This window comes from Neophocaena asiaeorientalis, unplaced genomic scaffold, assembly GCF_003031525.2.
Source record: "Neophocaena asiaeorientalis asiaeorientalis breed wild unplaced genomic scaffold, Neophocaena_asiaeorientalis_V1.1 scaffold1028, whole genome shotgun sequence".
Classification (NCBI taxonomy): domain Eukaryota; kingdom Metazoa; phylum Chordata; class Mammalia; order Artiodactyla; family Phocoenidae; genus Neophocaena; species Neophocaena asiaeorientalis.
The window spans coordinates 142,228-166,747 of NW_020174061.1; the positions used below are offsets into that span (position 1 = coordinate 142,228).

The window sequence follows — 24,520 nt, forward strand, 5'->3', positions numbered from 1 at the left end:
GAAGGGATTTTTGGGGGGGGGGGAACCAAACAAAACATAAGAAGCAACACTGCTTATTTTGCAGTGAAATAGAAAGTTTAATTAATTTAAAAATTAAAGAAACGTCAAGGAAGCAAAACAACTTCATGCTCGATACCATGGACTTATTCGGATCATTGGATGCTCCGACCCTGAAAGTCCTTGATTTTGGGCTCGACCGTCCTGAGTGGGTGGCATGGGGGCTTGCTCTCAAGCTGCTCAGGTTCTGGGAGAGGGTGGGTATATGTGACACGGGGCTGATACAAATCTCTTTCTCCAGGTCTGTGCTCCTTGTAACTGGAACTCAACTTGTTTTTAGAGCATAATATGTTGCTGACTTCCAAGGATGTTCTGCTCAGCTCTGGTGCTGTAACTATAGAGTTTAAGAAGAAGTAAGACCTGGGCTTGATGTTACATTTTATTTATCAAGATTTCCAGCCATCTAGTACAGAGAGCTTGCAGTATATTGAGTAAATTAGCTGTGCAACTTTGAAGTTACTTCATTTTCTGTGCCCCAGTTGTCTCATTTCTAGAACAGAGATCATTTTAGTCTTACTTTATAGTGCAATGAGAATTAAATGTTATCAAGTACTTTCAACAGAGCGGCACACATGGTGAAGTGTCAGCTACAATGACAATGATTATGGGGAATAATGATGGTTTTCAAAAGCCAGGTGTGAGGCTCTTCTATTTTGTTTAATTCTTTAACAATTGTTTGGGGTAACTATGTTCAACTTGTATTGCAGTTAAGGCAACTAAGTTACAGGCAGATTAACTACTTTGCCTGAGGCCAACAGCTGAAGAGCTTCAGAACAAACCGGGATTCAAACCTAGGTTGGCTGGGCACCAGGGCCCCTGTGAATTCCCACATCCCTGCCTTCCAGGGAGCCCCTCTTTACCCAAGTCCTCCAAAAGCTTGCAGTGTGTATTCTTAGAGCAGTTCTCAAAGCTTCCACTGTGTTCCTATAGCAGCTTGTCTGGATTTTTTCTGATGAATTTCTCCACATCCTGATTTTTTTTTTTTTCTTTTCAGCAAACGTTCCCTTGCTAATCCCTCCTTCAGTGTAAACTTGTTAGCTTTGGGGACACACCCCTGGCTAGGCCTGGCCTTACAGGGCGGCCTCTTCCCACCCCTTCCCTCTGCTTTGGCTTAAAGTGTCACCAGATGCCTCTGGTTCACTCCCTTTGCTTTAAGCCCTCACAGGGGCAGGAGGGACCAAGGCTGGCCTGGGGTGGCACTGAAGGTGTCTCGGGGGAGCACTGACTCCCCACAACCCCTTCTTCATTGGGACTGTTGGCAACAAAGGAAAACCGGTCGGGAAAATGAAGAACTTCTGGTAAGACCTTGACGCAGAAAAGAGTCGTGGGGAGACTGGGCTGGGGATCCTTGGAACCCAAGGTCTGTGTTTTTGCAGTGGTGGTAGGAGGGGAGAGGGGAGAGCAGAGAGACAGAGAGATAGATGACGGAGTGAGACAGAAAAGAGCAAAAATGAGAGACACGAGAGAGCCAGAGAAAGAGGGAGAAAGAGACAGCCACCCAAATGGAGATGCAGAAAAAGGAAGATAAACGAAAACAGAGACAAGGATATGGGTGTAGAAATAGTGAGACAGGTAGGTATGGAGAAAGCGAGACAGAAATGTGAGAACTCATTAAATCTCTTCATCGGACTTAATAAAGAAAATGGAAAAAGTAAACTAGACTGAGGGCTGGTCACCTGCATTCATCAGGTGTGCCATATTTAAAATAGTGAAGCAGTCCCCATGTGGAGAGACTCCTGTTTGAGTCATTTTTCTTCTCTTCTCTTCAGGAAAATCCCATTTCTCTTCTTTGTATGCAGCTTTGTGGGACCTTGGGCATCCGCAACTGTCAAGCGCCGCCCAAGTAAGGGCCACAGTTTCTAGATTTCACAATGTTACTCGTTCTGGAAAGGATCAAGCAGGGCTGTGGCTGAGTGAGGCATCCAGGACCCTTCACACCCTCCTTCTTCAACTCTGCCTTGGCCGTGGGTGTGCTCTATAGCTTGTTTTCCGTGGTCAGTGTTGCACATGGAAAAGTCCTGGCTGTGATCACAGCTGGGCAGGAGACCTAATCTGTGTGCTGCAGTGCCTCACCCAGCGCCTCCCTGGTTCAGATGGTGATTGGTAATGATGGATGGATAGATGGATGGAAGCCTATAATCTGGGGTCAGGGGGCATATAAAGAGTACGTTTGATGTACTGAAATGGCCAGGCCAAGGCTGTGTAACTGGAAAATGCTTTTTCTGAAATCTAGGACGTGTCTGTCACCAGGTGAGGACCAGCAGGGCACCGGGGTTGGACAGTTACAAGAAGCCTTCTGTGTTGTTGAAAAAACTGTCCCCCGCTACAACCTTTCACTTGAGTAAGGAGCACCCAATTTCATTCTAGGATTTCTCATCCTTCTTGTGATTGAGGGTTTAATTCTCACAATTCTTTTGTCTTGTCACTCTTCCTTATTCTAAGATGCTGGTAATAGTCTAGTTGGAACGCTTATTTGATCTCTTAGAATAAATTTATGAAATGAAGTGCATCCTCTATATTTTGTTTAGGGTTAATGAATCCTAAGACATCCTCAGCTCCTTTCTCAACTTGACAAAGATTCTTAAGAACTTCACTTTTCAGAAGTCCCATTGAACTGGCTCTCTGGATTCTCTCAGGATTTCTAAAATTTGTGGTGTTAAAGGAATATCTTCTAGCCCAAACCACCAGAAGTTTTCCAAACAGTCTTCTGACACTGTGCCATTCAGAACAGCATGCAGCTCTGGTTCCAAAAAGAACAAATTCTGAACTTCCCCAAAGGGAACATTTTCCCAACACAAATGATTAAAACAACTTTGTGCCTTGCCTCACTTCCCGGATGGGTTGAAGATGAACAAATTATAATCATAGAGTCATAGAGTTAAAGCCAAATACACTACTTGTAAGTAGATATGGCATAGTTTAGTATGTTTTGTATAACTCTGTACTTTAAACAGCTGCCCAGCTCATTATTATTGATATATCCCCATGATCCCTGTAGGGGTTGAGGTAGGATGACATGTCATCTCTTTTGCAGGGTTCCCTGTTAGTTCAAATGTTAATGGTGAAAATGAACTCTGTCCAAAGGTCAGGATTGGACAAGATGATTTACCAGGTGAGTATCAGTGTGTCATATTGACAATGCACGTTTTCTATAAACCTACCTGATACATGTTTTATTTGGGAAAGTTGTGGAAAGGAATGAAACCAATCTCATTTTAGACTTGGATTTCGTGTTCTCTTTCTGTAGGGTTTGACCTGATTTCTCAGTTCCAGATAGATAAAGCCGCATCTAGAAAAGCTATCCAGAGGGTAGTGGGGTCAACTGCATTACAAGTGGCTTACAAACTGGGAAAGAAGGCAGACTTCAGGATTCCAACCAGGTAATGTAAAACGAATACTTGATCTAATTATCTGCCTCAAGCACAACTTAAAACATGAAAATCTAATCCGTCTTGAGAGTCGTCTCCTGCTCAGTGTTTCTTGGGTCACGATTTTATTTAAAGATGAAGGAATTTATTTACCTACCTATCTTTAGTACCTGAATATGTGAACGCTCTTCATGTTTTCAGTGTGTAATTTACTTTCCATTCCAGGAAAAAAGGATCACTGAGGCTATTATACGTCGATTCAGGACATGTTCTTATTACTTTGCTCTCTGTTTTTCTAAAATTTGTCTGGTTTTGCCTGAAAGGACCCTCTGTGAAAAGTGCCTGGAGTATAGTTGCTTTAGAATGGTGAGCTAGTTTCTGCTTTATAACAAGGTGAATCAGCTATACATATACATATACATATATCCCCATATCTCCTCGCTCTCGCAGCTCCCCGTAAATTTAACTAGAAACCGCTGAGCGGTTAGAAGGCTCACGATGGCGCTGTTCAAGCATCCTGGTGCTGAAATAGATCTACACATCTAGTGCTTGGCTCCTGGCAGGAACCAAACAAAAGCAAAACTAGAATAATGATAACAGAAACAATGGTAGTGATAACACTTTAAAAATCCTGCATCTCCTTCTCTGGAACTAAGCCTTTTCTTCTTTAAATTATTATAACTAAGGTGGTTTAGTGCATGTGTAAGTTTTGAATCATGCCATTGTTAGGAATGAGCTTCAGGGTTTTCAGTTTTATATCACCTAAGAACCTTAAATGTAATGGTGATGATGATTGAATGTTTTAGGGCACTGTAAAAAATGTAATTAAGATTCCTTTGGTATATGAATGAGAAAATTAAGGCTTTGATAGAAATTAAGATGTAAAGGTAAAGAATGATTTATAAGAGCAGTAAAAGGATATCATGAAATTCTAAATGTCTATAATAATGAACATTTTGTTAAAATTAGAATATCCTGATATAGTGCCAGATTGCAGATAGAAATTCATGCTTTGAACATACTATATTTTATAAAACAAAATAGTGTCCTGTATAAGCTCTTTTTATAGATTTACTAATTAACATTTTCATTACAATTTTGTGGTGGGGACGTTATTATCCACATTTCATGGAGGAGAAAACCGAGGCCAGAAAGTTTGTTGCTTGCATAAGGCCACAGGGTTAGGAGGTGCTGGGGGGATTGAAACCCAGGGAGAATCATTTCAGAAGCTGAGCTTCTAACCACTATCCCATACTGACCTGGAACCGAGTCACATTTGGAAAGATTAAAGGCATGATAGCAGCCATTGATTTTTTTCTTATATTTTCTTTTCATGTGCTAGATGTGTTCTTAAATAAGCTTTAGAATACTTTGGTTTTTCTTTCTTCAATAAAATAATTAAACATGACACGAGACCCTCAATGTTGACCTTTCTTCTCTATAAGGTACAATCTGGACTGTCATTAACTCTAAGTTCAGAGGTCGATAAACTTGAGGCCATGGAGCCTTCCTACCTCCTGCTCATCTTTGCTGTTGTTTTTCTCTAAGTGCCTAGAGTGATCACGAAATATTTTCCACAGGTGAAAACTTCACAGGACATTTTTACCAATGTCCCGTATTTTCTGTCTCCTTGACTCCTTGCTCCCACAAGGACTAAAGGCTCTTGTTTTACTGGCAAGGTTTATTAAGATATGAAGAAAGAAGGAGGAAGGAATAGAAGAAGAGAGTAGCAGAAAGAAATAAAAAAGGAAGGAAGAGAGCCAGAGGGCTAAGAGAGGTGGAGTCCCTTGGGCAAGTTGCTTAGACTGTCTTTGATTCTGTTCCCTCAGTTTAAAACTAGGAATGATAATAATCATGCCATTGGGTTGCCATGAAGAGAAAACGTTAGTACACGGAGATGATGAATAGAGCCTAGTACACGGGTGTTGGTGAAATGTTTATTGTAAGTGGTGGAGAGCAGTACAAGAGAGAGGTGCAGATGGGGGTGCTTTCACCTTAGTGGATTCTTTCTTTGCGAGCTGCCCTCCAAGTCCTATTCACTCAAGAAAGGCAGGGACCAGGACTGCTCTCAAGCCATGCATGCAGTAGACTGTCTTGGTTGTTAAGGGAATCTGTGCAGGAGAATATAGGCTCCGAAGGAGTGAAAGAAACTATTAGCATGATCTTTTTGGGAGGGAGAGTATGGCATATGGAGCTAATGTGATAGTCATGATTCATCCTTATTTATGTTTCAATTTTTTAGAAATATTAGAAGCCACATAATTTTGGTGCTTTTTATTCTTATTTTTAGGCATAAGAGTGTCACAATCTCAACTTGTACTTCAAATATATTATGTTTGTTTGCAGTAACAGTCCTTAGCTTTTCTTTGGGTTAAGGTCCTAAGCAAATGTTCCAAGGTTCAAAGATTTCTTATGTTTTATTCAAACCCTATGGTTCTCCTTTTAAGGTATTCTGTGCAGATTGTAACATAATGAAATAAATCATTTATAGATTCAGCTTCTTATAAATTATGTATCCTGTCAAGTTTACTTATCGATGTGTAGAGCATAGTTGCCAGAAAAGAATCTCAGTTGTTCAAAAAAGTAAATGGGACTGACTGTTCTATAACTTAAACTTTTTTTTTTTTTTTTTTTTGCGGTACGCGAGCCTCGCACTGCTGTGGCCTCTCCCGTCGCGGAGCACAGGCTCCGGACGCGCAGGCTCAGCGGCCATGGCTGACGGGCCCAGCCGCTCCGCGGCATGTGGGATCTTCCCGGACCGGGGCACGAACCCGTGTCCCCTGCATCGGCAGGCGGACTCTCAACCACTGCACCACCAGGGAAGCCCTCTAACTTAAACTTATGAGGACTTTTAAATGGCCTTAGGTGTACACAAATAAACACACACACACATATATATTTTATTAGCTTGAACACTCAAAGGAATTTTCTCTTCTCACCATGTTTTTCCTCTTACCATTCTCTTTCCTCTTACTGCATTAACCTAGTTCGAAAGAGTAATAGCATGATAATCCTATGACATTTGTGTAGACACACAGACACACATATTACACTCATATATATGGAGAAAGAGAGATGGCCGCCCTTGACTTAGCCCCATGTGTATCATGAATTATTCTTCCAGTAACCTCCACCACCTCCCATTTTAAAAAAGTTTTTGGCATTACGTGACTGAGTCAGAAGGAAATGAAGACATTTTGTCATATCCTACCTTCAGCACAATCACTTTGTTCACTTAGCAGGAGAGATTGGACGAAGCACAAATTGGGAGAGATCCCTCTGTTAACCTCATAATGTCTTTGCAAAGGAGTCATGAGAGGTTACTGTGACTTCTAGGATCAAAACACCTAGACTTGTTTTTCCTAGAGACTGATGAAATTCCGCAGGCTTGCTCAGTACATCTTTAAACAAATATATAGGTGACACAGATAAGTTTTTTACTTTTTGATATTTTTTATTATTATTATTTTTTACACAGATAAGTTTTTAAAAGCCTAGAAAATGAATGCTTTAAGGTAGAGAAGATAAAATATTAGGATTATTTTCCTTCTTGGAAAAACTCACACCTCAACAATAACTATCTTGGGCTCCCCCTAAAACTCTTTAAGTATCTAGTTAAATTCAGGTCATTGGTTGGAAAGAATAATAAAAAAAAAATTATAATTTAAATGGAGACTTGCCAAATTTCACCATTGAATAAGACTTTTAAATTACCTCCTAGCTCCAAATTAATCAAGGTTGGTTAAATGAGATGTATAAACTTCCATAAGGTTTTACAATTACACAGTAGGCAATATCTTTTTTTCACTGTTTACAATTACTATTTTCTTGAGCATTTACATTATTTCCAACTTTTTGTTATTAAAAATGATGCAATACATGTTTTGTAAATAAAACTGTTTCGCCATTTTGTGATTACTTTCTTAAGTTTCCAAAATGAAAAGTATTGGATCAAAGGGCATGAATAGTTTAAGGATATGTGTATGGATCTAGTATTATCAATAATAACACATCAATATTAATTTAAAGTAGGCAATGTCTTATACTGTCATTAGTGAACCTTAGTTTCTTCTCTAGAAGATTCTGGAATAGGTGTAATCTGAGAAATCTAAAGTCAAAATGACAAACAGAATCTATATTAAAAACAAATATCAAAATAGATATGTTAGACATCCTTTTTCTGGGAAGATAGGATAGTAAATAGTTCTTGCATACGTTTTTTTCTTCTTTAGTTCCAAACTGAATCTTCTAAAATGTAGATATTTAAACCTCCTGTACACTTGACAGATGTAAAATATATTTAGCAAATTGAAAGCTTTGCAATAAGAATAATAAACATCACCAGTAATCAATTAAAAATATGAACTGAAAATTGAATTCACCCAGTGTTATAAATAAAAACTAAAGTCATCTTAGAAAATAATGGCTAAAGAAGTACTTGGATGATAAAAGAATACTCGGATGAAGCTTTCACATTTTTGTTATTTTTATAAAACTAACAAAGCAATGACATTTGTTGACATAGTTGACAGCTAGCTATGACAGCTAAACATTTGGGGCTGAGGAAAATTTTGGTTTAGAACTTTTCGACCCCAGCAATATATTTTAAAGTAACGGGCAGAGTGCATATGCTAATACAATGAATTTTTATGTTATTCATATTAGTTTGTAACAAATTAAACCAGTACCCACTTAGCTGTTTCTTCTTGCCTTTTCTTCTTTACACAAGAAGAGGGCCGTAAAACAGGAGTTTGACCTGAAGGAAGGTTATTTGGGACTTTGGATCCTGGTCCGTAACTGTTCAAACGAAGTTAATTGGCATCTAGTTTTCCTAGGATTTCTCCTTTGCTTAGGAATTTTTCTATGCTTATAAGGAGGAAGGTAGAAGAAAACAACCTTCAAGCCCCTGAACGTAAAGATGTAACGGCGATGTTTACATTTACTATGTCCTGATTTTTTAAAGTTCGGTCTTCAGCTTTTAGCCGCTTGGCTTCAACAGAAGACCCAGGTAGCTGGTGCAGCTCCAGATGGCTACCTCCACAGAGATGGGGGATGCAGGAGGAACAATGAAGTCTTATGCAGCCATTTAGAGCAGTAAAGGAAGTTGCCATGATACAGATTTAACTGGCAGATTGAGGAACAACTGGGTTGGAGTAGAGAATTAATGACTGGTCACCTTTCCCTTGTCACATGTCCAGTGACAAGCAACCAGCTGCTACTTTAACACACTCTGAAGTCCTTGGAAAAGACAGACATGCTCAGTGTGAAGGGGCTTCTCAAGTCTGCAAGTGACCAATTCTCAAAATACTTATGAGACTAGGTTATACTTGGGGAAGGGAAAATCCAAGCAATTATGGAAATAACAAAAAATCCTAACATATTACGTTAAAATAAAATTTCAAGAACCCACTTTAATTAAAGGGTGTCCTAAACTGGTAGAGCTGCTTTGGATTCCAAATGATCTCTTCTCTCATTTGTGGAAGAATGTTGCCCAGAACTTTGCAAGAATGTGTTTTTGGCGGAATGTGTTTTTTGAGGTGGAATTGCTGAATAGTAGCTCTTTAGGTAGCATAAATAGTAAAACTGTTGGGATTATGTGACATTTGGGAACACTCCTTAGCTACGAGGGAGGGTTATTTTTAATGTGTATTTTAAGATGAAACATTAATGTACACGAATGAACTTCAGTGAAGGTCTTTATGAACAGTCATGAAAGAACAACTTGTACATGGTTTTTCACACTGGAGCCTCTCTGTAGGTCTAGAATCTAAAACAGCATAATTAGGAAATATGGTACTATGCTTGGGTACAGAAAACAAGGTTTATATTTACTGTCTTAAAATTTTGCTCAGGCAATTATATCCCAGTGGGCTGCCTGAAGAATATTCCTTTCTAACCACTTTTCGGATGACTGGAAGCACACTTGAAAAGAACTGGAGCGTTTGGCAGATTCAAGATTCCTCGGGGAAGGAGCAAGTTGGCGTGAAGATTAATGGCGAAACAAAATCTGTTGCATTTTCATACAAGGGACTGGACGGAAGTCTCCAAACTGTGACCTTTTCGAATTTGCCCTCCTTGTTTGATTCCCAGTGGCATAAGATCATGATTGGCGTGGAAAGGAGCAGTGCAACTCTTTTTGTTGACTGCAACAGGATCGAGTCCTTACCTATAAAGCCAAGAGGCCAGATCGATGTCGATGGCTTTGCTGTGCTGGGAAAACTTGTGGATAATCCTCAAGTTTCTGTTCCGGTAAGTATACAAACGTACACTGTGGGAGATTAAAACAAACCCAGATTGGTGAAAATTAATACCTCAGACATCTTTAAAGATCATTCGAGTATCTTAAACAATGGACAGTTATTCATCTTTAAAAGTCATTCAAGCAGTTTTGCAAAATGTCTTCAGTGCCTCTTTTGAGCAGAACACTTGCCAGATGGAATGGGGAATCAGAGCAAGTTGAGTAGCTGTTTCCTCATCCTAAGGAGCTTGAGGTCTACTTGGGAGATGCTACATGCCCACCTGGAGCACCCAGAATCCTTTGAGGCAAATTGAAAGAAACCCATACTTGTGTGGTACATATTGCTTATAAATAACCAATGAGCATATTCAAAGTAAGGTTAAGATGAGTGGTGGATTCAGTTAGTCAAGAATCCCATGCTTTTCAGAAGCAATGAAACCTTGAAATGGAAGGATTTGAATTGGTAAAAAGAGGAGAAAGTATATTCTAGCTGAGAGAAAGAGCATTAAAGGAAAAAGAAGTAAGAGAGTAATTCAAAGATCTGGAGCCTGGCTGGTTTGGATGAAATGTGTGTGTGAAAATGTGAGTGAGTGTGTGTGATGGGGGGTGGTGAGGGCAGGTGAGAGGCAAGGTTAGGAGGCTGTATGGTATCTGACCCACAAGAATGAAAATCATGTAGACGGCACAATATTTCTTTATTTAGAAGTAGGTCTCGCATGACATATTATGAAAGTAAAGGATTTTAGAGCTCTGTTCGTGATTTTGCCGTAGAGACCCATGGATATAAAGGTAAGGAATTGTATGATGACACAATAATTGTGCCAACTAGTACCATATAGTTCTATCATTTTGAATCGTTAAACTTTCACTGAGCTATCCTTTAAAAGGATATTTCATAATATTGTTACGGGAATTTAAAAACTATATCTTACTGGGCAAGTGATCTGTTGGAAAAAACAAAAGGATTTAGAGCTCCATAAATAAACTATTGATTCCTCCCCCCACCCTACTTCTGTCTCTCGTACAGAGCTGTTAAATTGTAGTCACAGAACTCGTATCATGGAGTGTAGCAGAGGTGACACAATGATTTTGAGTGGTTCCTGAGCACCTGTCCAAAGGAAGAAGGGTTATCGGGCATCTCAGTAACGGAATTGCTCAAATAACTTATTTTCAAGGGAAGAAGTGTGATTAGTGTGAAGGATAGTGTGAAATTTCCATATTCTGTGATGGACAGGAAGCAATTTTTAACTGCCACATTACTGCTCTGACTTGTAGACACTTGAGAAAGTATTCCTCCAAATAATGAGTTATCACACTCAAGTGGTTGGATTAGAAAGCCAATGGGACCATCGTGGTGCCATCTTGAAATTTCGTGCAGCAAGATCTTTGCAATGGCGCTGGGGTGGCTTTCAGACAACACAACCTCTGCCATGTCTGTGTCACTTCTGGACCATAGGTGAGGGAAGGAGACCTTAGGGTATGTCCTCACTGTGATGGATATCAGTCAAGTACTTGTATAATTGATTTACTAATTCATTGCTCTTGAAAAACATTTCAAGTCATTATAATTCTGAATTCTGCATGCTAAGATGCTATTAAGTTGACTGCCAGAGCAGTAAAGTCTCAGTATTACTTCGTTATATTATAGTCTAGCCAATCATGTTACAGCTGACTGTAGGTTGTCTGCCAAGTGTAGTCTTACACCACAGTGGAGACCAGTTGGGACAGTTATCTTCAATTTTATTCTGCCACGTGCAGGAATGCAACTAAGATGCCGGCAGCTGGTGTTACATTTCACTTTTGTTCCACCAAGGAGCTTTTCGAAGTCAGCACACTGTCCATGTTAAAAGTGTTTGGAACAGGCATGAACGATTTTTTTCCTTTGTACTGAATTCTGACTCTACCACAAGGAAACACAAAAGAGATTTGAGTCTAACGTGTCATTAAAGTTCTGTATTTGATGATGTGGTTGTTGGTGGTAACAATAACTAAAATAGATCAAGGTTATAGGTCCAAAAATATCCCACTTATGCCCAAAGACAGACTGTGACAATGTCAAACTCAAACTTGTCACCAAAACATATTCCTCAACTTTTACCCTGTATAAGACAAAGAAGTAGAAAACTCTACGTAATTAAATCCCATTTATGCTTTTTTAGCATCTTAATACCCCTAATATACCAATGTAAAAGTTTTAAAAATACTTCTATTCCCATTAACTTACTTTATCCTTTAACAATTTCATAAGAGAGCAAACACAGATTGGGTTCTATTTTTCAGTTGAAGACATGGCTTCATGTAGGTTTCTTGGCTTGTAAGAAACAGTGTTAGGCATAAAATTTCTAATCTACCTTATTTTGTCTATGCCAACTAACTTTCCTTTGAGAAAAATAGAAACATATGTAATATCCACATATCTTTTCTTATAAAGGATCTCATCATTCTCATTTTGGAAGGTATTTGTGATTTGCATAGATTTTTCAGAATTTACTTTGCAGGACAAAATAAAATAAATTTTTTTAAAAGAAGGAAAACTGTGCAGTATAAAACATGTCTTCAGACATTGGTCCTACTTGTTATTCATTTAGTGAGCTTTTGTTTTTGTCTTTTATTTACTTTTTGGCTGCACCGCAGGGCATGCGGGATCTTAGTTCCCCAGCCAGGGATCAAACCCGTGCCCCCTGCATTGGGAGGGTAGAATCTTAACCACCAGACCACCAGAGAAGTCCCTAGTGAGCTTTCAGTTTTTGCCTCTATACTGGGTGTACAGAATTAAACAAGTCACAGGTCTTGTTCTCCCAGTTCCTGGGAGGGTGAGTGGTTGAGATAAGTAAACATGACAAAATAACACGATAAGGATCAGGAAAGTGGAGGGAGGCACAGGGAAAAGGCTCTTCACTCAGATGGGGGCAGGGAGGCATGGGAGTGAAGTCCAAGGAGGTTTCCTGTGGGAGGTGGCCTTTGAGAGGAATCCTAGGGGGAGAGGAGAGTTACCCAGGAGAAGATAAAGTCCAGTGTTCTAGGAAAAGGAATTCTCATGTGGGAATTCCCATATCTGTGAATTCTTACCTTTTCTAGCTTTATTAGTTTTCCAACACTGCTCTTTACTTTTCTAGACTAAGAATAGTCAAGTACTCATACGAGTCCCCAGACAAACCCAAATGCCCATGAATTGTCCCTACGCCCTTGTTTTTATTTTGTGGCCTATGATCTCATGTTGGCTGAAATCTCAAGTTGCCATCAATGACTGAAGTGACTGTCTCTTGGAAGACTTACAGAGTGGTGAACAGCGGAATCTGTGTATTCTGAGTGGTAGAAGACGCATCCTGAGAGGGTACTTTTCTTTTGATTTGGAGACAGCAAGTATTCGGTATTCCTTGTGAGAGATTTTAGATTAAAATGAAATGTGCTGCTAACATGGAAGCAACAAGTAACAGTGTATTTTTCTATTTTCCTTCATGAAATCAGATTCATTCTAATCTTTGACACTCCACATTAATTAAATACTTTTTTCAGGACCGGCACTTGCTTTTCTTTAGTAAAGCAAACGCCCCTTTTAAAGGTATTAACAGATGTCAAAAGGTAACCCTAGGAACTGCATAATAAAAATGCAGTGGAAAACAACATTTGATGGGGCGCTAACACTAAGAGACTCATTTATATCGTGCTTGTTTGTGATTTCTCCCGATCTAGCCCATCTTTTGTCTCTTTCCCTTTTCTAAATTGGAAAAGGAAACGAATTTCAAGAGGTTTACGTAAGACTTGCAGAGCAGCTGCTTCCGTGCTGTACAGCTCAAACACCGTCGCATCATTCGTGGTTATTCAGTGGGCTCAGAGTATTTATATTTTCCCCAAAGTACTGCTATAATACATAGTTTGACTTCAAAGCCATAAATACCATATTTTCTATTCGCCTTTGTGCCCGTATTTTAGGCTGGTGCCATTTATTCCACGGCAAAGCTCAGTTTCTTGGCAGTATACCATAAAAACGTGATTTTATGGCAGGTTCTTTATTGTTTGCTGGCAACGTGGTTGCCCAGGAGAGTTATTTGGTACAGCTCCATTAGAAAACAAAGTAAGGCTTTCTACCTTTTCAGGGATGTACATTAGGGGCTTGGGCTTGTTTGAGGGAGGATGAAAGTATATATGGCTTTACAAATACATGATTCAAACCCTTTATCTTTTTTTTTAACATTTGAATTTTATTTTTTTACACAGCAGGTTCTTATTAGTTATCCATTTTGTACATATTAGTGTATACATGTCAATCCCAATCTCCCAATTCATACCACCACCACCACCCCCGCTTTCCCCCCTTGGTGTCCATAAGTTTGTTGTCTACATCTGTGTCTCTATTTCTGCCTTGCAAACTGGTTCATCTGTACCATTTTTCTAGATTCCACATATATGTGTTAACATATGATATTTGTTTTTCTCTTTCTGACTTACTTCACTCTGTATGACAGTCTCTAGGTCCATCCATGTCTCTACAAATGACTCAATTTTGTTCTTCTTTATGGCTGAGTAATATTCCATTGTATATAGATACCACATCTTTTTTATCCATTTGTCTGTGGATTAGCATTTAGGTTGCTTCCACGTCCTGGCTATTGTAAACAGTGCTGCCATGAACATTGGGGTGCATGTGTCTTTTTGAATTATGGTTTTCTCTGGGTATGTGCCACATAGTGGGATTCCTGGGTCATATGGTAGTTCTATTTGTACTTTTTTTAAGGAACCTCCATACTGTTCTCCACAGTGGCTGTATCAGTTCACATTCCCACCAGCAGTGCAGGAGGAAAACCCTTTATCTTTTTACCTATGCATATTCTGAATAAACCAAGGCAGAACATAATTAATCAGATAGATATAATGCTTTTAAAAATTATATTTCGTGAATGTACTTAATACCTCTGAACTGTACAATGATTAATAGAGTAAATTTTATGTAATATTTATTTCACCACAATGAAATAGAAAATAAAGTACTACTGGGTTATAGCCCAAAGTATAAAATAAAAAAAAAATTATATTTCAACTGTGTTGCTCTATGTTATTTTTTTTAAATTCAGAGAAAATGTGAGAGCAAATATTATAGAAAGAACCAGCAAAACCCAGGATGGAGAAGCTATGTCTTTCTCTCTATCCCACAGAATTGTCATACTAACTTCCCAGTGTACAAAGAAAGTTTCATGAATGATAACATGGGAAAGATAAATTATGAGGTTGTGATTAATATTATTTCTGGTATTTGAGAAATATTATAGGAAAGTTATGTTTTCAGTGATTTAAGAAATGCATATCTACTGTGCAAAATATCTAAACTATTGTTTGCTTATTACGTTGCTTTTGACAAGTGCTTTTTACAAACACTCTTTCACTAGGAAGTATTAAATAAATATGAAAGAAATGGTAGTGTTATCGTACATATCCATAGAAGATACTTTTTATAACACTTTGGTGTGATTTGATCAGGTTATTTTTGAATGTTGACTGTTAGTCTTTCAGAGATAAAACCTATCTTGCTACATCCGCTGGATCTTGCACTAGGTGGCAATAAAACAAGAAGAGCACAGAAAATAGAGCTGCTATCACAGGAGGAGCCATGATGGGGGAAGGTGCTAAGGACAACTAGAGTGAAAACTAAATGACGGCCAAACTTGCTTTTAATGGAAAATAGAAAGTACGAAAACTTTTATTGGCTTCAGCTGTGCCCAGACTGTTGCAATGAAAAAAAAAAAAATCATTGTTATTAGTATTCTATTTTTCCTAAAATGTATGCAGACTAAGATCATAAAGAATCTTTGTTATGTAGACTGGTTGACTAGAAAGCAAGAGATTCATTCAACGGCATTTTCCCTTCTCTTCACATTAATTTCTCTATTGTTAGTTTCTTTGGTTACAACATGGTACCCATAGAATCATGGGCTTTCAGAGCTATAGGAAACTAAGTCTATGTAGTTCCAACCTCTCAGTCTATACATGAAGCAATTAAAACCCAGACAGGGGAAGGGGCTTGCCCTGAGTTGTAATCAAACAAGAAGGCAAATACTAACAGTACTTTCTTCATTATATTTCTTATCCATTTCTATGTATTCATTTATTAACACTCAGTAACTATTTACTAAACATCTGCTAAGTTATAGACAGAAATTAAAGCTGCAATGGTGCTTACATTCTTTCTAGGGAGAGGTGATGAACACAGATGAGTAAATCAATAGGTTTATAGTATGATAGGTGGTCATAACTGCTGTAGAGAAAAAAGAAGACAATTGGAGTGCCTGGAGAGAGAGCCTCCTTGAGAAAACAAAACAAAACAAAACATGAAGGAGTTGGGGGAATTAGCACGTATATACTATCTGGGGGAGGAGGATTCCACAAAGAGAGAGTGAGTTAAAGGGACTGTGTTAGTGTTGTCGACTGTCTTTGAGGAAAGCATGGAGACCAGTGTAGCTGGGATGAGATGGAGAGAAGCAGGCTCTGAGGTTGGAGAGGGACCATGATGTGAAGGTGAGAGACACTGTCAGCACCCTGGCTTTCCTGTCATGTGTGAGATAGAAAGCTATCAGATAATTGGGCTAGATAAACAACATGTTTTCTTTTTAAAGCATCTCTTTGGCTGAATTTTGACAGTATATTGGAGGGGGAGATAAGGACAGAGCATTTAGGAGCATCTTAAGAGGAGACCTTTTTTTTTTTGTTTGAAGTATAGTTGATTTGCAATATTGCATTAGTTTCAGGTGTACAGCGTAATGATGATTCAGTCTTTTTACAGATTATATTCCATTATAGGTTATTGTAAGATGTTGGGTATAGTTCCCTGTGCTATACAGTAAATCCTTGTTCCTTATCTATTTTATGTATAGTAGTTTGTATCTGTTAATCCCATACTCCTAATTTGTGCCTCCTTTCCTCCTTCTCCCCTTTGGTAATCATAAGTTTGTTTTCTATGTCTTTGAGTCTGTTTGTTTTGTATATAGCTTCATTTGTATTATTTTTTAGATTCCACATAAGAGTTATGTCATATAATATATATTTGTCTGTCTCTGTCTGGCTAACTTCAGTTAGTATGACAATCTCTAGGTCCATCCATGTTGCTGCAAATGGCAAAATTTCATTTTTTAAAAGACTGAGTGATATTGCATTGTATATATGTACCATATCTTCTTTGTCTAGTCATCTGTTGATGGACATTTAGGATGCTTCCATGTCTTGGCTATTGTAAATAGTGCTGCTAGGAACATTGAGGTGCATGTGGTTTTTCAAATTAGGGTTTTCATTTTTTTCTGGATATATACCCAGGAGTGGGATTGCTGGATCATATGGTAGGTTTTTTTTTTTTTAAAATTTTTTTTAATTATTGTTTTTTAAAGGAACCTCCATACTGTTTTCCTTAGTGGCTGTATCAGTTTACATTCCCACCAACAGTGTAGGAGGGTTCCCTTTTCTCCACACCCTCTCCAGCATATATTACTTGTAGACTTTTTGATGGTAGCCATTCTGACTAGTGTGAGGTGATAGATCATTGTAGTTTTGATTTGCATTTCCTCTAATAATTAGTGATATTGAGCTTCTTTTCACGTGCTTATTGGCCATCTGTATGTCTTCTTTGGAAAAATGCCTATTTAGATCTTCTGTCCATTTTTCAATTGCATTGTTTGTTTTTCCATACTGTATTGAGTTATATGAACTGTTTGTATATTTTGGATATCAATCCCTTGTCAGTTGCATTCTTTGACAGTGTTCTTTCCCATTCTGTAGGTTGTCTTTTCATTTTGTTGATGGTTTCCTTTGCTGTGCAAAAGGTTTTAAGTTTGATTAGGTCCCATTTGTTTATTTTTGCTTTTATTTCTTTTGCCTTGGGAGAATGTTCTAAGAAAATACTGTTATGATTTATGTCAAAGAATGTTTTGCCTATGTCCTCTTCTAGGAGCTTCATGGTATCATGCCTTATATTTAGGTTTTTAAGCCATTCTGAGTCTATTTTTGTGTATGGTGTGAGGGTGTGTTCGAATTTCACTGATTTACATGTAGCTGTCCAGCTTCCCCAGCACCACTTGTTGAAGAGACTGTCTTTTCTCCACTGTATATTCTTGCTTTCCTTGTCATAGATTAATTGACCATTAATTGGTTTATTTCTGGGCTGTCTATTCTGTTCCATTGATCTATGTGTCTGTTTTTGTGCTGATACTGTACCACACTGTTTTGATTACTGTAGCTTTGTAGTATAGTCTGAAGTCTGGAAGGGTTATATCTCCAATTTTGTTCTTTTTTTCTCAAGACTGACTTGGCAATTCTGTGTCTTTTATGGGTCCATATAAATTTTAGGGTTATTTGTTTTAGTGCTGTGAAAAATGTGATGGGTATTTTGATAGAGATTGCATTAAATATGTAGATTGCTTTGGGTATTATGGCTGTCTTAACAATATTAATTCTCCCAGTCCAAGAGCATGGGATGTCTTTCCATTTCTCTGTATCATCTTCAATTTCCTTCATCAATGTTTTATAGTTTTCAGAGTGTAGCTCTTTCACCTTCTTGGTTAAGTTTATTCTTAGGTATTTTATTCTTTTAATGCAATTTTAAACAGGATTTTTTTTCTCTTTCTGATATCTCATTATGAGTGTAAAGAAACACAACAGATTTCTGTATATTAATCTTGTATCCTGCTACATTGCTGAATTCATTTATTAGTTCTAATAGTTTTGTGTAGAGACTTTATGGTTCTCTATACAGAGTATCATATCCTCTGCAAATAGTGACAGTTTTACCTCTTCCTTTCCAAATTAGATATACTTTATTTCTTTTTCTTGTTTGATTGCTGTGGCTAGGACTTACAATACTATGTTGAATAAAAGTGGTGAGAGTGGACATCCTTGTCTTGCTCCTGATTTTAGAGGAAAGGCTTTCAGCTTTTCACTGTTGAGTATTATGTTGGCTGTGGTTTGTCATAAATGGCCTTTATTATGTTGAGATATGTTCCCTCTATACCCAGCTTGGTGAGCATTTTTATCATGAATGGATGCCGAATTTTGTCAAATGCTTTTTCTGCATCTGTTGAGATGATCGTGTGATTTTTATCCTTTGTTTTCTTAATGTAGTGTATCACATTGATTGATTTGTGTATGTTGAACCATCCTTGTGGCACTGGAATGACTCCAACTTGATAATGGTGTCTGATTCTTTTTATGTATTATTGGATTTGGTTTGTTAATATTTTGTTGAGGATTTTTGCATCTATATTCACCTAAGATATTGGCCTGTAATTTTCTTTTTTCGTAGTGTCTTTGTCTGGTTTTGGTATCAGGGTGATGGGGGCCTCATAGAATGAATTTGGGAGTGTTCCCTCCTCTTCAATTTTTGGGAATAGTTTGAGAAGGATAGGTATAAGTTCTTCTTTGTATGTTCGGTAGAATTCCCCAGTGAAGACATCTGGTCCTGGACTTTCGTTTGCAAGGATTTTTAAAAAATTACAGATTCTATTTCACTTCTAGTGATCTGTTTGTTCAAATTATCTGTTTCTTCTTGACCCGGTCTTGTCAGTCTGTATGTTTCTGGAAACGTGTTCATTTATTCTAGGTTCAATTTGTTGGTGTTATTGTCACCTCCTCTCTTCAGAACTCTATCCTTCAACCTCCCCATCTCTGCTTATGAAAACCTTAAATGCCTTCAGGTCCCTCCTTATGTATTCCATGTTATATGATCCCCTTGTTGATGACCTTAGCCAGAAGTATATCTTTCTCATCTCAACTGCTGTCGTATTTATTTTCAAAAACATTTTTCAGCTTAGATACTGTCCTATACGCTAAACATTTTTGTGTCTTCCATACTATCTTTCTTGAAGCACGTGAATGTGCTATACAAAGATATGCTGACTTAAAAAATGAGTAAATGACTAGTTGCCAGTCTGCTAACTCCAAGTCCACTGCTTTCCCCTTTCACCATTCTGCCTCTGCCTTTGGTGTGATTTGGATGAGTGTTGCCCACTCATATTTAACCACATTCTTGGCACTAAGTCTGGAACTGCATGGCCTAGTCTACACAAAGTTAGGGGGATTTCTGATTTTGTCACAGCTCAGAACCTCCAGCTCAGCAACCAGGAAGCTTCACCTAGAGGAGGTCCCTTATGATGGTAGAGAACAACATGTCATCATAAACTGAAAAGAAGCACGAGATCTGTGAATTCAAGTATTTCTTTAAATCTTTGTTGCTACTGACTAGACAAAAAGCTTAATGAATCACCTCTCCTATTAAAGAATTTATATTTGAAGGGTTAGTTTTTAGGCAATGTATATAAAATTTAATCATAATTCAGTTTGCAAAAAATTAAGCCTTGTGTCATTCTCCTTAATGTAGAGTCAAGTTCCATAGTTTGTCATTAAAATTCTCTCTCGGAGGAAAAGGTAGTTGTCTGCTATTAGTTTTTGTTTGGTTCTTCTGAATGGCTTAAGTACCTTATTAATATTTGTCAATAACCTAGCAAAGTAAGTAGAAATCTCTAGCCCTATTAAAAGAGTAGAGAGTTGGGGCCAAAATTCCTTGGTTTAATGTGTTGTCAGCTGGATCCTACTCTAGCTTAGGGGATAGAATTATACCTCAGGGTCCTATTGAAAAGAATTGGATAATGATGAATCTAGGCAGATGTAAGACAACTTACACTCACACAACCCAGTTTGCCTTGAAACAATGCAGAGGTATTTTACGTTGAGAAATATGGATTGTCCTAGGGCCTTTCATGTTCTGCTTAACAGATTAAAAAAAACTTTTAACTTTTTATTTCTCTGCTTGTATTTTATTTTTTTCGTGTCACATACTGTAAGCCCATTATGGGGAGGAGAATATCTGGTTCCCGTAGAATATTTCCTTAGTGCTTGGCTTATATTGGGACTTGAAAAATGTTTGCTGATGGACTAAATTAAAACATTAGTCACATATGTTTTGTTCATGGGTATTCAAAGTGAAGAACGATTCCAGGTATGAAAATGAGAGATGTGTGGAAATCAGCATTTTAGATGTATAACGAGAGTGACTTTTACCAGGGAACTCTGCCAATCTTCCTTCAAAATAATTAGCATGGAAATTAGAATACATATTGTATGCCCCCAAACGGTTGTTGTATAGATGATTATTAGTGCATAGGTGGTGTTTATATGGAAGCACAGATGTGTTCAGAAACCTCTGATCTGGGTGACACTCTGTCACAACCCAGCCTGTATTCACAAGTGAATTCCATTCCATTCCCCCTTATCCTGCACCACAACTGCATCGCGCGTACTTACACAGGTGTACCCATTTATCCAGACAGAATTACATTTTTGAGAAAATAGCTTAATGAATTACTTTGCATTTGCAATAAGTAACTTTAATGAACTATCTAAACAAAGGATATAGGTTTCCTGGTTAGCCATATAATTAAAATTTCTCAAGGCGGTTAAGGTATGAATTATTTTTGAGAATCAAAGAATCACCCACATACAATGCATGCGTAGTTTGATACCAATTCACAAAGGACTTAGTGGATAACATTGTATGAGTGGTCTCTTTTATTTTGCGAGTCAGGGAGGGGGAGGCACCTTTTCTTATTCTGGTAAAACTTTTATCTGGTCACTACGGAAAAAAAATCACATTTCCTATGTGATATTTTGTCATACACATGAATATGTAACTGCACATAGAAACGGCTGCCAGTTTGGGGAGGAACAGTAGAAAGTTTGCTTCTGGATCTGTTTCTATAACAAGCATGCAAGTAGGGTAAGTTTTGAGTTCTTACGAAAATTTATTAGTCGAGTTCTGAAGTCTTCTACTACGTGTAGGAAGTAAGTTTATGCAGTTTTAATTTCTAGGTCTGTCTTCTTTTCTATTCATCTTTAATACAAATGTTCAATCACCACACGCATGGGTTACCTGCTTAGAAAATCACGATTCATTCTGGAGAGATGCTGCATTCTCCAAGGAGGCTGACCGGGATAGCAGAGAAAGTCCTTATTTGAGAGGCAGGAACATTTGGAATGCCAGCTCTGACGTTTACTAGCTGTGCGACCTGGCAAATGATTTAACCCCTCTGCGCCCCTTTACCCGTGTGTGACTGGCCTCCAAGAGCTGCTGGGGGCATGCCGGGTACTTAGCAGTCCTTAAGGAAAAGGTTGTTCCATTCTTTCATCTTCCTTTTACAGTTTCCTCGGCAGGTTGGAACAGAACCAAGATAAAATCCCTCCCAAGCAAACAAGACTATTACGATGCAAAACAAAGTGTTTGATTAAAGTGATTTCCTTAGCTGCAAGCTATTGTGTGGTTTGGAAAGCAGTTCTTTTGTAGGATGTCAATATGCAATTGTTAAACAATTCACACCAAGAACACGCAGATCAGCATAGTTTTCATACAATTTGTAGATAACTTTCCACCCTAAAATATGTCTTGATTTAGCTGCTCACTTTCTTTTCATCTCACTGAATTTGTTTTTCCAGTGTCCACATTTTCTGGAGAAAAGTCATAGTAGGGCTGAGGGAAACAAGAAAAATGGAGGAAGAGGAGAATTCCAGGGCCTGTGAGAAGGGGCACCAATGCAGGAATGTCAAAGATTGATGTCGTATTTTCACTCCTTTATAAAAGTTTGGTTAACTTTCCCTTCCTCTGTGGGGAGAAGGAAAGGACTTCATCTTTCATTCCTTCCAACTCTGACCTTCCATCCAGTAACTTCAACTCTGGTTGCTTCTGTAACAATGGGAAAAATGTGTCTAACTTGATTCTAGATCCAGTAGATGGAGTCATTTTGGCAGGAGGGATGGAGTGCAAATCACCATTGGATGAAAGAAAAGAGATTACCTTACATTAAGCTACTTTATATTTAGATGACATTATGTTTAGATTTGGGAACTGGACATGTGCGGAATGTCAGGAGAATCAACTGACCAAGAAACATGGATCCAAATAGAAATGCCTGACAAGGAACTTCCTCATTGAAGAGGGGCCAGAGTGGCACATGGTGGCAGGCTTCCTGTGGGGTACATCTTTTTTTTTTTTTTTTTTTTTTTTAACCTTCTCACCTGAGGCTTTCAGATTCAGACCTGGCCACTCTTCCTTTGTTCTGTTTCTCTCCTGTTCTTTCTCCCTTAACACCTGCTGAAAGGTAAGAAGTTGTCAAGACACACCTGACTTTCAGTTGTCTAGGAATTTTATATCTCTTCGACCCATGAATTAGTTAAACTGAAATATTTTTCATTACCTTGTTTTTTCCTGAGTCCTAAACTTCTCTCATTCCCTCCACTTCCAGACCTTCCTATTTCCATTTTAAGCTGTGACACTCCGTGGCAAATGTCTAGCACGCATATTCTCCCAGGACCCAATTTTCCTTTCTCCACTTTATTCCTGGTGCCGCCTCTGTTTCTAATCTTTTCCCGTGTGAAGTGTCAGTGCATATGTCCTCTGGGATCCCATCCAGACTCTGACACTTATTGGCTTGTGCCTAGGACAGTTTCCTGTTCTCTCTGAGACTCATTTTAACAGAATCTACCTCTTGAACGTTGTGGTGAGGACAGAAATAGAAAGTCAGTGCCAGTGGTGGGTTTCCTGCCCGGGGCTGTGCTGGAGGAGTGCAGAGCTAAAGTCATCTACATCCAATGATAGGAGAAAAGTGGGAAGGGTTTGCAGCCCGTTTCCATTGGAAAAAAAATGGTATTCAGGAACAAAAGTCCTGGTCCGCTGAGATCAACAAGTTCAAGCTAGTGACCAGACACTTAACCATTGGACCACACTTACAAACTCATTTCCTTTTTAAGCGACCTGCTTCTGTGCTCCAAAAAGACCTGAACTGACTGGCTGCTGTCTTTCCCCAGTTTGAACTCCAGTGGATGCTGATTCATTGTGACCCACTGCGACCCAGGAGAGAAACTTGCCAGGAGCTGCCAACGAGGGTAACAGTGAGTCCCTGGACCACCTGCAAAGACCACTTCCACCCAGCGTAGCTCTCGCCACCTCCTCAAAATCCCCCCCTCCCCACTCTCTTTCTCTAAAGAATCCAGGCTTTGCAGCACAGACCAGATAGACAGTAAGGAAGCACCGGTCCCACCCACAGCTGGGCGGGTAGAAACCACCTTGGGGCGGGGGTGTCTGTTTCTACCTGAGGTGGCTTACGACCCTCCCTCCTCCCCTCGCAAACATCTCCGCGAGAACACTGCCGGTCGCAGCCCTCAGTGGCACGCAGGCCGTCGCCTTGGCTCCTAGGACAGCAGGAGGCTGCCCTGGGGCGGGAGGGGCGCGTGCAGAACCGGCCTGAGCGGCCGCGGGGAAAGGGTTAAAAGGCACTGTTGTCATTCTATCCGTCCTCCCGGCCCCGCAAGCTCTCCTCCAATCCCCAGGACCCTCTCCGGGGCCACTCACAAACAGGAGGAACTTAGGCCTCTCTGTCTGGGGGCGCTCTTTGTGGGGACAAGCGCCACTGTGCGCGCGTGGAGGGCGGGCCCGGGGATTAGCGGCGCGCGGCGGGGATGGCCTGGTCGGCGCGGGACCGCGGGGCCCTCGGGCTGGGACTGCTGCTGTCGGGGCTCTGCCTGTGCGCGGCTCAAGTAAGTTGCGCGCGGGTTTAGGGGGACGCCTTCCCACTGTCTCCCCATCTTTTCTTCTCCAGCCCAGCGAGACCACCGACCTGGTAAGCCAGGGGGCGCAGCCGTCGGGGGAGCCTCAGGGAAGGTGCCGAGCATCCCGTGGGCTGCCGGGCCCCGCGCATCCTGCGGCGAGCGCGGTGGGAGGCGGGGGCCCTAGGTGACCCCTACGGTCCCGGAAAGGGCGCCCCCTCGCCCACCGGGCCCCCATACTGAAGGCTCAGGCGGTGGAGGCCGGCGGAAGCTGGAGGCCAGGGTTTGC

General features: G+C 39.6%; 1 protein-coding gene across 2 annotated transcripts in view; it reads left to right on the plus strand.

The window, feature by feature from the left end:
- Positions 1 to 1,308: 1,308 nt before the first annotated feature.
- Positions 1,309 to 24,520, plus strand: part of COL9A1 (collagen type IX alpha 1 chain) — an 83,345-nt gene continuing 60,133 nt past the window's right edge. Inside the window, exons 1-7 of one of the 2 annotated variants that reach the window (XM_024754549.1) lie at positions 1,309 to 1,355; positions 1,827 to 1,900; positions 3,092 to 3,169; positions 3,305 to 3,437; positions 9,278 to 9,674; positions 23,494 to 23,577; positions 24,285 to 24,305. In XM_024754549.1, coding sequence (XP_024610317.1) covers positions 1,342 to 1,355; positions 1,827 to 1,900; positions 3,092 to 3,169; positions 3,305 to 3,437; positions 9,278 to 9,674; positions 23,494 to 23,577; positions 24,285 to 24,305 — 801 coding nt within the window. In that variant the 5' untranslated portion in view covers positions 1,309 to 1,341. Of the gene's footprint in view, positions 1,356 to 1,826; positions 1,901 to 3,091; positions 3,170 to 3,304; positions 3,438 to 9,277; positions 9,675 to 23,493; positions 23,578 to 24,075; positions 24,223 to 24,284; positions 24,306 to 24,520 lie in introns of those variants that run through there. The other variant, XM_024754550.1, reaches the window with a different exon arrangement.